General features: G+C 54.0%; 1 protein-coding gene across 2 annotated transcripts in view; it reads left to right on the top strand.

Moving 5' to 3' along the window:
* Window positions 1–14,492, top strand: part of VIPR2 (vasoactive intestinal peptide receptor 2) — a 115,050-nt gene extending 100,558 nt beyond the window's left edge. The window contains exons 7-13 of one of the 2 annotated variants that reach the window (XM_024249821.3): window positions 5,711–5,861; window positions 6,596–6,656; window positions 7,990–8,059; window positions 8,337–8,428; window positions 10,566–10,695; window positions 10,764–10,805; window positions 11,859–14,492. In XM_024249821.3, coding sequence (XP_024105589.2) covers window positions 5,711–5,861; window positions 6,596–6,656; window positions 7,990–8,059; window positions 8,337–8,428; window positions 10,566–10,695; window positions 10,764–10,805; window positions 11,859–12,032 — 720 coding nt within the window. In that variant the 3' untranslated portion in view covers window positions 12,033–14,492. Of the gene's footprint in view, window positions 1–5,710; window positions 5,862–6,595; window positions 6,657–7,989; window positions 8,060–8,336; window positions 8,429–10,565; window positions 10,696–10,763 lie in introns of both variants that reach the window. The other variant, XM_054560105.1, reaches the window with a different exon arrangement.
* The last annotated feature ends 2,012 nt before the right edge of the window (window positions 14,493–16,504 follow it).

Here is a 16,504-nt window from a genome sequence, read left to right as displayed (position 1 = left end):
GGGTAAATTCCATGCAAAGCCTGATTGTGAACCCAGTTGCATGTCTATGAATATCTTGCGTCCAACTCTTTGATTTGAGGATAATCTTAATTATTAGTTCCTACAAATGCAGTACAGGGCGTTTCACTCCACACACGCCCTTCTCCCTCAGCTGTATTTGTGGTAGTTATTGGTGGTTATATAGCACCTAATCAAGTCAGTTTAACATAGCAAGTGCTGTTGAGCACCTCCTACATGCAGGCCATTCTACCAAGCACATCCCTGCTGGCCCAGAGCACTCCACATGCTCGACATCTTTGTGAAGGATTCGTGCCCCTGGTTCCTCACTGTCGACCGGAGACCCTCACTACCAAGGTTCTTCTCAAGGAGCCAGGAGCTCCAGACTCTCCTCCCGCATTCCATGCAGATAGGTCCGTCTGCTGGCACAGTTGCTCAGTCTAAACAGATTTGAATTAACTTAGTTTTAAGATAGTAAAGCCGTTTATAACCACACAGACGTCAGCTTTTTCATAGCCCATCGTCGTCTTCATGCAGGAAATGTGCCTCTGGGGATAAGCTGGCGCGTGATGCCTGTGAATCAGATTTGCTGTGATAACAAAATTAAAAACAAATTTTTCACCTGGCAAGCCCCTGTCCCCAGGTGGAGTTGGGCCCCTGGAGTTCCTGTCCTAGTAATAGGGTCTTCCCACATGTGTAACAGTGGTCAACGCCCATAAGAAGTGTGAGGATGGTGTCAGATTCTCTCTCACCGAGATGGTTTCAGGCTTCACTCTGCAGATCCCTTGCCCTTAGCTCTTCATGAAGAAAGCAGTCACCCTCGACAGACACTTGACAGACACTCAGAGGACCACTCGGACCCATGACAGACCCTCAACGGACCCATGACGTCGAAAGCAGTGACCCATGACAGACCGTCAGGACCCACGACAGACCCTCAGGACCCACGACAGACCCTCAGGACCCTGACGGATCCTCAACTGACCTGTGATGTAGAAAGCAGTGACCCACGACAGACCCTCAGGACCCTGACGGATCCTCAACTGACCTGTGATGTAGAAAGCAGTGACCCACGACAGACCCTCAGGACCCGCGACATAGAAAGCAGTGACCCACAACAGACCCTCGACAGACCGTTAGGACCCTCGACAGACCCTCAGGACCCACGATAGACCCTCAGTGGACCCCAGTGGACCCTGGAAGACCTGCGACATAGAAAGTGGTGGCCCTCGGGACTGGATGCTGGCCTGGAGCAGCAGCTCTCTACTCTCCCCTATTGCTTCAACCCGAGAGGAGTGTCGAGAACCTCCGAGGCAGAGTGGATCTGAGCCAGCGTGGCTGCCCCACCGGGAGGGCCTGGCCTCCCACACACTGCGCAGAGCGTCCTCTAAATGCTGGGCTGTTTCTATGGACACTGGGTGAACACTCATTCGCCTTTAAAAGAGCAGTTGCCCCATTTCACAGACGAGGAAACTAGGCTGAGCGGAAGCCAGCAACTGGCCCGGAGTCTCGGGATCCAAAGCCCAGGTGCATGTGGGGCCCCATGACACCCAGCAGCACGGAGCCTGTGCCCCGAGTCGAGCTCTGTGAGGACAGAGGGAGTCAGTTTTGCCCCTTGTGCCAGATGCCCCGTGACTCTAGTACCAGCAAGGGGAAAGCAGAGGCAAAGGGAAAAGCATGTGACAGACAGAGGAGGGAGGGAACAGAGGACAGGAGGGAGGGGAGATGCCTGAGGCCAGAGAGGAGCCAAGCTGGGTCTTCCCTCTCGCTGTCCTCTAAAGAATGCTCAGGCTTTGAATAAACAAGTCAGCCAGAAATAGTCAGACCTCAGTATAAGAAACAGGAAAAATATCTTTCCTTCCAGTTGCATTTTTTTGTATATTTTTTGTTCCCAGCTGACTTCACCAAACCAAGATTATTCTCCCAGGCAGAACACCTGGGGCAGCACCTCAAAAATAGGTGCAGGGCCTTTTTCTCATGATATTAGGATCAGCCAAGAATATGAACAGTTCTCTTCTTGGCCCCTTCCACGTGGCCTAGACAGAAACACAGTTTCCTCTGGGGCCCTGGGCTGTCCCGGGACATGGAGCAAAGCTGCCCTTTATTCTCACCATCGGCCACAGCAGGTTCCCCGTGGGGTCTGTGGGACTCCCAGAAGCACACCCCCAGGCTTACTAAGCTGAGTCCTGCCTGCCTTACGTGCACATGTGCGCGTACTCACACGCTCACACAGAGGCTCCCCGACAAGGCCACGGGGCTGAGGAGGGACCAGCTGCTGACTGGGCACCGGGCCTTGGTGGGTCTCCTGGCTGGGGGTCCTCACATCAACCCTGTGGGTGGCAGCTGGCCCTGGAGGACCCCCTGTGGCCCGCTGGGCCCCTCCTGCAGTGCTCTGGAGCCTGTGTAATGAGGTTTGAAGGTCACACTGTTGAAAATGAAGTCAATAGAGGCCTCGTCATTCCCCAAACCTCCCTTCCTCAGTGTGCTTGTTTGGCGAATGGGCACATGCGAAAACATGCAGAGATGTTTTTGTTACCATTTAAGAAGAAAATGGAATCGTCTTCAGCACACTCTTTCTGCATCCTCTTTGCTCCTTCAGCAGGATGTGCCAGGGCCCCACCAGGTCGGCACCTGCTTTCAGGCGGCACACGGCCCCTCGTGTGGCATGACGTCCTCCACATAGCCCATCCCCTGGTACGGGGTCCGCTCTGTACTTTATTTTTCTCTTTTGCCACTGCAAGCATCACTGGACATGCGTCTTTATGGACTGGTGTTCTTATTTCTGTCGGGTGGAACTCACCAGTGAGGCTGCCAGGTCAGAGGGTGTCTCCATCCATGTGTGCTCCTGTCGCAGACATTTACTTCTCAGTTCTGGAGGCCTGAGACCGAGGCACCACCAGATTCGGGTCTGACTTCTCTGTGTCCTCACGTGGTGGAAAGGGCGAGGGATGTTGCTGGGGTCCTTCTACAGGGGCACTAATCCCATCGCAAGGCTCCACCCCTGTGGCAAGGCCGCACCCTCTAACACCCTCCCACAGCGGGTGGGGCTTCAACACATGAATTCTGGCAGCATAAAGAAGCCTCCAGCCCATTGCAAAGGGCATGCATATTTTTATTTTTTGTTTTGTTTTGTTTTGTTTGTTTTGTTTTTGACACAGACTCACTGTTTTCCAGGCTGGAGTGCAGTGGCAGGATCTCAGCTTACTGCAACCTCCATCTCCCAGGTTCAGGCAATTCCATGTCTCAGCCTTCTGAGTAGCTGGGATCACAGGCAGGCACCACCACACCCAGCTAATTTTTGTGTGTGTGTGTGTGTTTTTAGTAGAGACGGGGTTTCACTATGTTGACCAGGCTGGTCTCGAACTCCTGACCTCAAGTGATCCCCCCGTCTTGGCCTCCCAAAGTGCTGGGATTGTAGGAATGAGCCACCGCGCCCGGCTGCATGTGTATTTTTAAATTGTAGTAAGTCTGTTTTGCTAGATTGCCTTCCAAAAGGCTGAGACAGCTGACAGCTGCACGTAGGATCACACCAGAGCCCAAAGACCTGACTGGTTTTACCGTTTTGCCTGTCTGGTGGGCGCTGGCCTGCCTCTGTGGCTGTCATGCACACTCCAGGGCAGGGCACCTGCTGAGAACTGGCATCTTTCCACAAGCTGTTCCGGCCCTCTAAAACACCGCATTCACCTGTAATATTGGTGTCATAAAAATTAAACATTTGTCATTTCTATTGTAAATATGTTTCCAAATTCATCATTTGTCAATTGTATTTTTATGGTATTTTTACCATCTAAAAGCTTTTAAAGTTTATATAACCAAAATTGCTTTCTATCCTTTTAGCACTTCTTGTTTTCATTTCAGATTTCCCATCTTGGTTAAGAGGTTTCTATTCTGAGATTGTTCATTTGTGTACTTGGTTCATCTGCACTTTACTCCTTGTGTTTAAGATGCGGTCTTTTACCGAGAGACAAAAGAAGGCACGTTGCATCCTGATGGGTCACCAACTCCCAGAATCTCACCTCCCAGAGATTTTAAAACCTGATTTATTTCACTTTACTATTCAAATGAGTGGCCGTAAGTCACAAATTGACATACTGTGACTCTTCTGTGTCCATGGCTGTGTTATCATCTTTCCACATAAGAGGCTGTGTCCTGATGCCCAGGGCAGAACTTGCTGGGATCTGAGTGTCCATTCACCAGGCGTTGACACATGAGATCCACGTGCAGGCGCTCGCCTCGCTCTGGTGGCAAAGATGGACAATAAGGGTAGCTCTCACCTGTGCAGTGCCTCAGAAAATGAAGCACCCACCCTGCTATGCTTGGGAAAAAGGAAAAGCAAAGGAAGGTGGCAGATCCAGAGCACTGGGGAGGTCAGGGCTGCCTGCAGGGCTCAGTGGAGGTCAGGGGCAGCCTGCAGGGCTCAGTGGAGGTCAGGGGCAGCCTGCAGGGCTCAGTGGCTCTCAGGACCCTGGAGGCCAAATTGAAAGGCCACCATATGAAAGTATAAGTATATCCACCCATATATAACTGTATCCACCCATGTATATAAGTATACCCACCCATATATAAAAAAGTGTATTCACCCATATATATGTATAGGGATAGCCATCTGCTATATGTTTATAGTATATCCACCCATAAATATGTATAGGTGTATCCATCTGATATATGTATCAGATATACATATATCTGCCGTGCATATGTACACCCACCTACATATGTCTATAGATATGTATGAACATAAACATAGAAATAAGAATGGAAATGAAAATACTATTCTTTTTCAGCACACTTTATATAAGCTTAGTGATTAAAAGTAGTTTCATGGTTGCTCATGAAGCTGAAATGCCTGGTACATTTAGTTAGATGAAGGTCTGAGAGATTAAAATAGATTTATTTTATATAATATGCAATTCTTTCCCAGTGAAAATCCTTTTAAAATCTCAGAAAATATTTTATTTGCTAGATTTCTCGTTTTCCCCTTTATTTTTTCATGTTTAATGCAGTTACCCAATATTAAAACCAGTTTTTTACAATTGAGGAACTTACATAGTTGTCAAAAATTTAGAAGAAAAGTCTGGGTCCTGGTGTGGGTCCACTGCCTTCTCTTCCCAGGCACTGCTCACCTGAGCTGTTAGTGAGGGCAGCTGGCAGGTGCCACACCCTTTACCTGCACTCGTGCTCTGTTCACACAAAGGGACAGAAGCCAGAGCCCTGGGCACCTGCAGGACCCCTGCCACCCATACCTCACCCCACACATGAACTCCTGCCGGCTCTTCTGGTTCTTCGCTGGCCGGCAGGACCACTGCGGGGGTTCCTGTGGTGAAGCCGGTCAGAGAAGCGGAAGTAGAGGAGCCGAGGGGAGGGGCTGAGAACGGGAGGGCCAGGGAGCTGTGCGGCCTGTCTAGGACCCTCCATCAGTGAGTGCGCTCCTGGCCCGCAACAGTGAGTAAGCTCATCTCAGGGAGGGCTGTTCACGGTTGCCTCTGCAGTGATCTTCCTCTGGAGCCGTGGATACAAAGGGCCCGGTGCTACCAGCAGGCATTCCTGGCCAGCGCCCTGGCCACTGTGTTAATCACTTTCCTTCCCAATGGCACCAGTGTCTCCTTCCTTGCACAGATACCAAGCACCCTGTGTTCTGGAGCGGCGCTGCCTGCTGGGAGCTGTTGTTACCGGATGAGGTCATGCTCTCCTCTCCTCTGTTTGCGGTTTCCAGGTGGGCTGCAAGCTGAGCCTGGTCTTCCTGCAGTACTGCATCATGGCCAACTTCTTCTGGCTGCTGGTGGAGGGGCTCTACCTCCACACCCTCCTGGTGGCCATGCTCCCCCCCAGAAGGTGCTTCCTGGCCTACCTCCTGATCGGATGGGGTAAGCGTGCCCCTTCCCACCCACAAACCCTCCATCCCATCCCATCGGACCAAACGACGCAAACATCTTCAGCTCAGAAAACACTGTGCCGCCCCCATAGAATGCATGTCAGGGTCGTACAATGAAGAGCTCTTCTAGGATGACTGGAGGCTCCTACGAACAACACGTTAATATTTCTGGTAACCAGGAACCTAGTTTAAAATACTCCCATTCCTGGCCCCTTGTACCCCCATTCAAACTGGGCTGTTAAGTAACAAAACGGTTTCCTCCTCCCCGCCTCTACCCACTTCACCTTTCACTGGGGGTGGGGATCAGAGAGGAGAGGCACACCAGGTAGCGGAAGCCTTGCCTTGCCCAGGGTTGGAAAGGGGTGCAAATTCGGGACATCCTCATGGACAGGATGAGGCAAACGTAGCCGATAGCTCCGCGGGTGGTCATAAAATCAGTGAACACATCTCCTCCGCTCGTTCAACTCCGTGGCCTCCAGTAATAACACTTCTCATGTGGAATGGCAAGTCTCAGATTCTCAGCTCTCAAGCGTGTGTTTAATTATCTTCACTGCTTACTAAGGCAAGAGCATAAACTTGTAAATATTTACAAAGACTTTAAACAAGAGATTGCACTTAACATTCCCGTGAGAAAGCGTGTCCTTGAGGGTTTTGCTGGTGAAGGCACCCACCTGTGTGCGTGTACACCGCTCCGCTCCACCTGTGTAACGAGGCGTCTCTCTGCAGGCCTCCCCACCGTCTGCATCGGTGCGTGGACTGCGGCCAGGCTCTACTTAGAAGACACCGGGTGAGTCCATGCCCAGACTGCAACCTCGAAAACGGGCCCGGCAACATCTGGCAACACGAAGTCCTTTGGAAGCCAGAAGGTTACCTGGTTGGAAGGACAGGGAGCGTTTGCGGCCAACCGACAGCCACGCAGGAAGCATCTGGGCGATTCATGGGGAGAAATCCTGTGAGGTTGGAGTGTTGGAGGAAGCCCCGTGCAGGAGACAGGAAGTGAGCCAGGTTTTGCAGCATAGTTGAGATTGGGATAAGCCAGGCAGAGACTGGGGCAGCCCCTGCAGTGGGTACAACGATGTCCACAGAAGAAAACCAAGTGCCCTGCACGTTGTTTACCCGGAGCAAAGTGGAAGGTCAGGTGATGGTGGCTGCAGGGCCCCCCGGCACTTCCTAAGCACGGTCTTGGTTCGTGCGGCCCAGAGCGCTTCTCCACTGTGCTCACCCTGAGCGAGACCATGGCCCAGACATGAGCACGTGTGGTTACAGCACAAATATCCTGCCTTTTAAAGGGCCTCAGTGTGCATCAGTTATCCACTGCTAAGTAACAAATCACTCCAAAATTTGGTGGTTTAAAACACCCACTATCTAGTTACGATGTGATTCTGCACCTGATGACCTGGGAGGACTCAGCAGGGGCACTTCTGGCCTTGAGGACTGGTTCCCCTTGGTCCCCTTCAGCCAGTCTGAGACTGCACCAGCCGGAAGGCTCCTGCCCTCGGCCCCCGAGGAAAGCATGGACCTAGGCCTACAATGGAGATTCTGCTTTATGGGAGGGCTGCAGACTCCCAGCGCAGGGTGTGGACCCTGGGGAGAATCACTGAGGCGTTTTACAAGCCAGGGGTCACAGCTTCCTGCTGGAGACACCCCATGCGCTGAAAATCAAAACGAAATTCTACGAGATGGAGAGCTGGTGGCTCTAAGGACATTTTAAACCCTTTGCCATACACATGCAAACCATTCGGGAGGGGAGGGGAAGCTAATTTTCAGGAGGAAGTTTCTTTTTTCCTGATGTCGGCTGAATGGGGCTGACACGAGTTCATGCTCAGAGTGGAGGGCGTCAGCAGCCCTCCTGCCCTTGTCCTGGCTTCTGGGGCCGCACCTCCATTCCTCCTCCCCACAAGCCGACTATTGTTTTGAAAGCATAAAACAAAACACAATCACTCCCTGGGACAGATTCCTTTACGATCTGTCCGTGCAGAGAAATTGTGCTTCCACGGCGAGGGGAGCGGGCAAGTTGGGAGGGGCAGACGGCCCCACTGGCAGGCACAGGCGCTCATTCTCCTGTACCTGTCTTGTGAAAGTGGTTGGTGGTAACCTGATTTCCCATCTCTCTCTGACAGTTGCTGGGATACAAACGACCACAGTGTGCCCTGGTGGGTCATACGAATACCGATTTTAATTTCCATCATTGTAAGTAGCCCCTGTTGAAATGTGGATTATCTGTGGAGTCACACACTTGGGCAGACAGCAAGCCTGCCATCCTTTATTAAATAGAACTGACCCTATTCCACTCATCCACTCAGCCTTCCCGGAGAAGGACCTCTTCAGGCATGTGGACCCCCAGAGACAGTTCCCGGGGAAGGAGGGAGGGACTGAGGGAGCAGAGGGGAGGGTCGAAATCAGGTGGACTTCAGGGCAAATTAGGGATCCACGTGTCTGTTTCACAAACTTATTATCTCTTGTGCAGGTCAATTTTGTCCTTTTCATTAGTATTATACGAATTTTGCTGCAGAAGTTAACATCCCCAGATGTCGGCGGCAACGACCAGTCTCAGTACAAGTGAGTGTGTGTCCTGTCCTGGCCGTCCCCGATGAGGATGCTGTGTGTGGAGACAGGAAACCCCCACACTGCCAGGAAGGCCCTGGAGGTGCGGCGACTCTGCCTCCACCACCGTCACGCCTCAAGGCTGGGCCCCAGGGCTCTGCTCCTGCCCAAAGCTCAGAGAGGCCCTGGACAGCATTTCCCTGGCGAAGTAACAAATCACTCCAAAATCTGGTGGTTTAAAACACCCACCGTCTAGATAGGGTGTGATTCTGCACCTGATGACCTGGGAGGACTCAGCAGGGGCACTTCTGGCCTTGGCGACTGTGAAAGTCAGGCACCATTTCTTTTATTTCAAGGCCGGAAGAAAGTCATCTTTAGTGAGCTTGCTTGTTTAAGCATCCGCCCACTTGCATGTTATACAGCCTGTCTTTCTCCTTGGCCACACATTATTTTTTATCTTACATTTAATTCTGTCCCCCCCTCAGAGCACATAGCCCATGGCCGTGTGTCTACTGCCGGCCCTAATCCCAGGCCTTGTGCTTAATAAAAACTCAGAAAGCGTTTCCTGCCCACGTGATTACATGAAGATGGCAATGCGATCTCCCTTCAGTAGATGAAGACAGGGCAGACGTTCAGCCAGTCACCCCCAGTCATCCAGCTAATTCATGATGATCCAGGGAATCTATAAAGTAATGCAAAGACTCCATAAATTTATATCAAGAATTTATTTTTTTTAAAGTAAAAACCAAAATTCAAGTATAAACTAAACACTGGCTTGGTGTGGAAGTGGTTGGCCCAGCCCAGAAGGCGCCTCGGGCTCAGACTGACCGGGGGTGGAAGGGCGGCTGTGCACAGAGCTGCGCCGTGGCAGGAACCCTGCCGCCCGGCCTAGGAGGGTGCCTGGCCTGCATTTCCCTTTTCTCCCACCTTAGAAAACGGATGGATTTGGGGAGGGGCCGTTAGACAGGAGCATGGCCAAGATCCCTAAAGCTGGGTGCAGATACCGGCCGGTGCCCTGAGGGAAGTCACTTTGCCACTCCATGCCTCAGCTTCCCCATCTGTAATATGGAAGTAATAATGTCACTAAGGTCAGGAGGATCAATGCAGTCTATATTTGCCGGATATTTGCTGCCTGGCACCAGAGTATTGCAAAAGAATCTGGTAAACCAGAGAATCTAATTCTGCTGTGTGGTGTCTAAATCCAGGGGAGTATCCATCTCTGCCTGCTCACATGAGGGATGGGATTCCATGTCAGACCCTGCATGGCAGCATGACCTTGTCCTTGCTCAGGGGAGTCCGGTGGTGCCTGCGTGGCAGAGACCCCCGAGTAAGATCGTTCTTGGTTGCCCTTCAGGTTGAACTTGGATTTCCTGTGAATCTTGTTTAGTTTCTATGCTGACTTTTGCATTGGTTCTTTGGGAGTGTTTGTTAAATTGGACTTGGAGATGGATGCTTTTATTTGGAAACAAAATCTGTTCCCTTTCCAGGACAACAGAAAAGGCTGAGACACCCTTGAGGCCACACAAGGTCCTTTCTGTGTAACTCTCTGGTCACAGAAGTAGCAAAACCTCCCTGGACAGGGGCCAGGAGCTCAGCCGCAGAGAGGCCTCTTTTCCAGCAAACTTCAGATGTGTTAATAGAGGGAATTAGGCAGGTCCTCTGCCACTGACTGAGGGACCTGGCTCCCACGGAGCCCAGCTGTTACGAGCTGCGGTTCCGGGAGCAGGATCGGGCCTCATCATTTAAACCTGCGCGTGGCTGCGGTGGAGGCTGGCCTTCTTGTCCCGTGCCTGCCTCAGGATGGACGGGGCTCCCAGGCGGGGCCTGTGTAGGTTTTGGGTCACTCACAGGGAATCTTGCCCCTGCCAGCCATGAACCCCAGGACACAGCGTGTGTCCTTGTGAGGGAATTTGGGAGAAACGGACACTTCTGGAATGCATGTTCCCAGGCCCTGAGTGCTGGATCTGTACGGGGGCCTCAGACATAAATGTAAAGAAACAGTGGTTTTTCTTGTTGGGCGGCGACTCCAGTAGTGGAGAGGGGGTGTGGAGCCCCTCCCACAGCCAGCTGCCCCCTCCTGAGAAGGACCCTGCCAGGCTTGCAGAGGGTCCGCGGGTCCAGCAACTGAGCTGGCTCCTCTCCTTCTGTGCAGGAGGCTGGCCAAGTCCACACTCCTGCTCATCCCGCTGTTCGGCGTCCACTACATGGTGTTTGCCGTGTTTCCCATCAGCATCTCCTCCAAATACCAGATACTGTTTGAACTGTGCCTGGGGTCGTTCCAGGTAGGTGTGCAGAGGCGGCCACCCTCCCCCAAGCGCGGGTCCTGCCTGACCATCTCTTCTCATTGCAGGGCCTGGTGGTGGCCATCCTCTATTGTTTCCTGAACAGTGAGGTAAGTTCATGGCTGCCTTGGAACCAAGCACAGGTACTCAGTTGGTTCCTGAAATGCTGCCCAGCCTGGTGCCGCGGCCCCCACACACGCCTGTCTCCCGTGGGCTCGACTCACTGCCCAGGCCCCCACAGTTCTCTGTGTCCCCATCAGAGAACCCACAACGACACAGGCAAACTCACTGTTCTGGGCCCAGCTTCCAAACCCCTCCGTCCTTCCCTCCACCCCAAGTAGCATCGACTGCCATCCGCCTCGGAGCCCTCTCGGGAAAGCTCCCAGCCGGGTCTAGACAATCCGTTTTTCCCCATGGTCAGCGTCTGTCTCCTGACCATAGCTTGTGAGTCCCGGAAAGCCGGGCCTGGGTTGAGGGGTGGGGCTGCACAGCGTTTTGTGAGTCCCTGGGGAGGAAGCCGGGAGCCGAGCTCTGCCGTGCGTTCATCCCCAGCCAGGGACGCTGTCTCCGGGCTGCTCCAATGGCCTGGCCCCGTCCCCTGACCCCTGACCCTCCCGCCCCAAGCTGCGGTCGCTGGTGCTTTCTTTGCTTGACATGCAACTTTCACCAGCAGGGCTTCTGCAAAGCTGAGCCCGAATAGTGCCACTTGTCCTTCTCCCTCCTCTCATCCCCGGGCACCCCTCACTCATCCCCACCCCCTCCCAGGGCTAACATTCCCTGCCCTCTGGGAACAGGGAAGGAGACGGAGGCCCAGCACCGTCACATCCCTGGCTGCTAAGGAAAATCTTTTCAGAAAAATATTAACTATCTCAGACTGTGGGACTGCGCTTGCCGTGGCAGTGGCGACCCCCGAACCACCCATGCACAGCCTTAGAGTCTGGCAGCGTCCCCCGCCCTCCTGTGGCCGTCCAGTTCCCGCTCCCTCCAGCCTCTACCCCCAAGGCCGTTTCTGTTTCTGTCCATCTGATGGGAACACAGATGTAGCCCCACCCTCCACGGGAGCAGGCGGGAGGGAGAGCTGGAGGCTCGCGGGCCGCGCTTCCCATAGCACCCGCCCGCACCTGCCCAGGCTCACAGGCGTGCCCGCTGCCCTCACCTCCCAGGTGCAGTGCGAGCTGAAGCGAAAATGGCGAAGCCGGTGCCCGACCCCGTCCGCGAGCCGGGATTACAGGGTCTGCGGTTCCTCCTTCTCCCGCAACGGCTCGGAGGGCGCCCTGCAGTTGCATCGCGGCTCCCGCGCGCAGTCCTTCCTGCAGACGGAGACCTCGGTCATCTAGCCCCACCCCTGCCTGTCGGACGCTGCGGGAGGCGCACGGTGCGGGACTTCTGCGGGGCTGAGACGCCGGCTTCCTCCTTCCAGAAGCCCGGGCACCGTGTCGGGCAGGTCAGCGCGGTCCTGACTCCGTCAAGCTGGTTGTCCACTAAACCCCATACCTGGAATTGGGGTCGTGTTGTCATTGACTCGGTTTAAACTCCAGCATTTAGATAATCTTGTTCAAAATGTGTTTCAGCCGTATAGTGGGTCCACTTTTTTTTTTTTTTTTTTTTGAGACGGAGTCTCACTCTGTCGCCCAGGCTGGAGTGCAGTGGCCTGATCTCTGCTCCCTGCAAGCTCCGCCTCCCGGGTTCACGCCATTCTCCTGCCTCAGCCTCCCATAGCTGGAACTACAGGCGCCCGCCACCACGCCCGGCTAATTTTTTGTATTTTTAATAGAGACAGGGTTTCACCATGTTAGCCAGGATGGTCTCGATTTCCTGACCTGGTGATGGGCCCGCCTCGGCCTCCCAAAGTGCTGGGATTAAAGGCGTGAGCCACTGGGCCCGGCCCAAGAGAATAGGGGAGCCAAGGAGCAAGTGTGGAAACGCAGTTGTGTGGCCCAGCATGAGCCTGGGCGACCACCGGGTGACATCCGTCCCACATCAGGGCGGCCTCCCAGGTCCCATAAGGGCAGCCCCCCTCATCTGCAGGACACAGGGAAGCCAGTCAGGGCCCCCCTGATGTTAGGACCAGGAGAAATCAACAGGAGGGCAGCCCGTCCTCTCTCCTGGGGCGCCCACCGGGCCCGCCCGAGCCCTGCCCCACCCAACTCCACAGGGCTGTTCTGCCTCCCCACGGAAGGCAGGCTGAGGAGACAACCAGATCAGGAGAGCAAGGCCATGAAGGAGGGGGCCTCTCCCCACAGGTGTTCCATGGGACCCTCAGCAGCTCTGGCTCCGGAGGCCTCAGGAGGTCACCTGCCACCCTGTGGGAGCCACAGAACCCGACGCTCAGCCCCAGGCTAGCTGCGGCCAGACCTGCAGGCCCCTGGTGGTGGGGTTACTTGGGGTGCGGGATACAGCTGAGTGGGAACCGGAAACCTATTCTTTTTAACAAAAATAATCGTAGGGTAAGAATTATTTTAACAACATATAAAACTGTTTCAAGCTCTCCTCCCCAGAGGTGGCGCTCAGCAGCCCTAGCGGCTGCTCCTTCAGGCGAAGGGTTATCTGCAGATGTGGGGAGGGTGTCTGGAGATGTTGCTGAGCCGGCTGCAGAAGGGTGGGGATATCAGGGTGCAGTCTCCATGCGTGTGCCAAGCCCTGGTCCCCACAGCGCTCGATGGACCTCAGCAGGCTGCCCAGCCCTGGCCCAGATGCCCCGACCGCAAGACTCAGTTGTTCTGAACGCATTTGACTCCGCTTTTCCCTTAAAAATGAATGCCTTGTTCCTGTGCATTGGTGGCATCACAGACCCCAGCTGGAGCGCAATGCCAGAGGTTGGGACAGCCGTGCCGGGAGGCAGCCACAGGGAAGCTCACACATCCTGTCAGCATCACCTTGGTTTGCAAAACCCACATCCCCAGTAAAATGAGGCCGGACAGAGGGGCTGTTAAGACAGCAAAGCAGCAGTGTCCAGAGACCCCTCAATCCCCAAAGGTCCACACCCTGTCCTGCACGCCTTGGGCCATGCCGGCCACACCCCTCTGCTGCAACAAGCTCATCCCTGGACTTCTGGGAGAATGAACCCGAGGTTGGTTTGGGCAGACAGGTGAGGCAGTCAGAGGATCTACAGAACAACTCACCCACCATTTCTGGGGGCCGCAGAGCCTCCATCACAGACTAATATTGGGGAGCACACAGCCTAGGCCAGGTGCCCAGGAAAGGACGGCTGAGCGTGTGGAGCGAGAGGGAGGCAGGTGGACGCTGCAGACCCCAGGTTCAGTGCCGCCCCTCGGCTGCTCCTCCCCTGTAGGGTTTGGACAGACCCACCCCCAGCCTTGCCCAGCTTTCAAAGGACAAAAGGGAGCATCCCCCACCCACTCTCAGGGTTTTGAGAAAACAAAGATTTGTGGTAACTGAAGGTGTTGGGTAAGTGGCCAGGTGCGGACACTGAGCTGTGACCCAGAGGGGACACTGAGGAAGTGGGCATGAATGGTCGTGTCAGGCAGTTACCAGGCACTGGTTGTTGATGGTCGATGGTTGGGTGTGGGTGGTCATCAGTCATCAGGTGTGCTCAGGGGACACTTTCCCCTCAACCGCACATGTGCCACTGTTCAGCGGAGCCGAGGACTGGTTCCTCCTGGTAGAGGGGCAAGCTGCCGGCTGTTTCCTGACAGATGCCTGGTGAGCAGGAGATGCAGGACCCAGTGGTCAGCAGGTATCTTTAACTGTTATTGTGTGTGGAATGTCACAGACTCCTCCACGTGGCGGCAATGAGCTGTGTAAATACTTTAATAAAACCTGACTTCACATCTGCACGCTGAGTAAGAATTTGCTCTGACCAGACCTGAGGCTCTGGAGCATGGAAGACACACTTGGCGTGTTAGCCATGGCTGCTGCGTTCAGACGAAAACAGAGCTTGGACGGGGAGGGAGAGGGTGGGCAGGGTCCCGCCAGCCACAGGGCACCAGGGAGGACATTGGAAACAGCCACCCCTCCCTGAAGAGAGTCACGGACCCCTGTCAGAGCATCGCCATTGGGGAGCCTCAGTCTGGCAGCTGTGACGCGTGAGCAGTGCCCTGTGGAGGAGGCGCCTGCACGCCCAGCCTTGTCCTGCCGCACCCAACACGGCCTCTGTCAGCTCTGCAGAGCCCAAGAACCTGTTAATAGAGCAGGACTGAGTGCAGGAGTGTGTGTGTGTGCACGTGTTCAGATGGTGCACATGTGTGTCGGTGTGTGCGTGTGGGGGGGGTGGGTGTGCACACACATGTGAATCTCCGTGTGTGCTGAGCCTTAGCCACATGTATGCTACAAGCAAATAAAATACATTTCCAATGAACTCCATGCTCCACCAAACGGCTGCGTTGTCAGGAGGGATATAGCACGCCGGTAAAAGCCATATTCCTAAGGAGTCAAACCTAGAATGAGCCAGACCAACCAGCCTTTGGTGACTTTCCTAAGAGCAAAGCAGGTGGGAATGGGGAGAAGGGGCTGGGCACACAGCCCTCCAGGGAGTCACTGTTTTGTCTGACTCAGGAGCTTAGTGTCCATTTGCCTGAGGTGGGAAATATTCAGCCGCCTGAGGAGACTCAGCCCTGATGGGAGGCAGAAGGTGCAGGGCGGGGGGCCGCTCTGAAGAAGCCCCTCCTCCATCCGGGCAATAGCTTCGTTCTTATCACCAATGGCAGCTTTTTAATTGGCTATTTTTTTCAGGCTTTCAGATGATGGAAATTATACAGGAAAGTTATAAAACATCAAACTCTGTGGGCAAAGATTACATAGAAAGTGAAGTCCTCTGCCTGCCTCTTCCCCTCTCTGGGGGAAACTCATGCCCGACTGAAGTGGGGTCCCAGTGCCTTCCTCCGTTGGTACAAACCTGTCTGCCTCCTGCCCTTTCTTCTGTTTATTCGTGGGAATCGGGCTAAATTGTGTGAAGCTTCTGCAGCTGTCTTTCTCCCACTGAGACAGGTCATGTCCATCTTTCCCATCTGAAGGTGCCTATCTCGTGAGTCTTAACTGCCACCTAACATTGCACAGCCTGGGCCTGGTTGGTTTGACCGAGTCCCTGCTGGCGAATGTGTGAGTTGTTTTTGCAGGTGTTTCTGTGCTTACCCGAGTATTCCCTCACTGTACACTCCTGAAGGGGAAAGGTCAAAGGGCAGGCACATTTGGCTCTTGGAGGATGTTTGCTCTACGGCTCCACCACCCCTCACCGAGCATCCTGCCCTGGGTGCATGGGAAACACTCCTTTTGCATGTCTTGAATAGTTTCTTCACAGGTTTTTTCTTTAACTCTGATGTAAAGCTGAACCTCTGCCTGACACACTCACATCGCAGCTGCCTGTGTCTCCAGGGGCTGCCCCGCACACATGTCTGCGTGCCAGTCCACAAAGTCACTCCCGTTCTTGGGACCCGGGACAAGGACAAGAGTCGGCCTCTTGTCTACAGGCGGCAGCGGCCGGCGGCGTTGCTTTGTGTCAGCGCATGCTGCTTGTGGGCGGGCATCACAAAGGATTTAGGGCACCTTTTATACTGAAAAGTCTTCTTTGGAAGATGGAGAGACAAGGGGCTCTCGGCTTCTTTGTGTTTTCTGAAGGTTTAATGAGGAGAGAGGGGCAGGCGGCGAGGGCAGTGGGGGGCCCACTTGTTCCACTTGTGGAAACAGTCCCTTCCCAGGACTTCCTGCAGGCCCGGTGAAGCGGGCGCCCCAGAGCTATTACCGGTACCGGGATCTTTTGTAAAGCTTCTATTCAGTACCTGGAATTGAAGAAGCAAGAGGGAAAATAAACTATTAAAATATAATACAAAATAATGAGACCTGCTGGGACCAA

This window comes from Pongo abelii, chromosome 6 (genome assembly GCF_028885655.2).
Source record: "Pongo abelii isolate AG06213 chromosome 6, NHGRI_mPonAbe1-v2.0_pri, whole genome shotgun sequence".
Classification (NCBI taxonomy): Eukaryota; Metazoa; Chordata; class Mammalia; order Primates; family Hominidae; genus Pongo; species Pongo abelii.
Note: the sequence above shows the minus strand (reverse complement) of the source record. Positions and strands in the feature narration are given on the sequence as shown.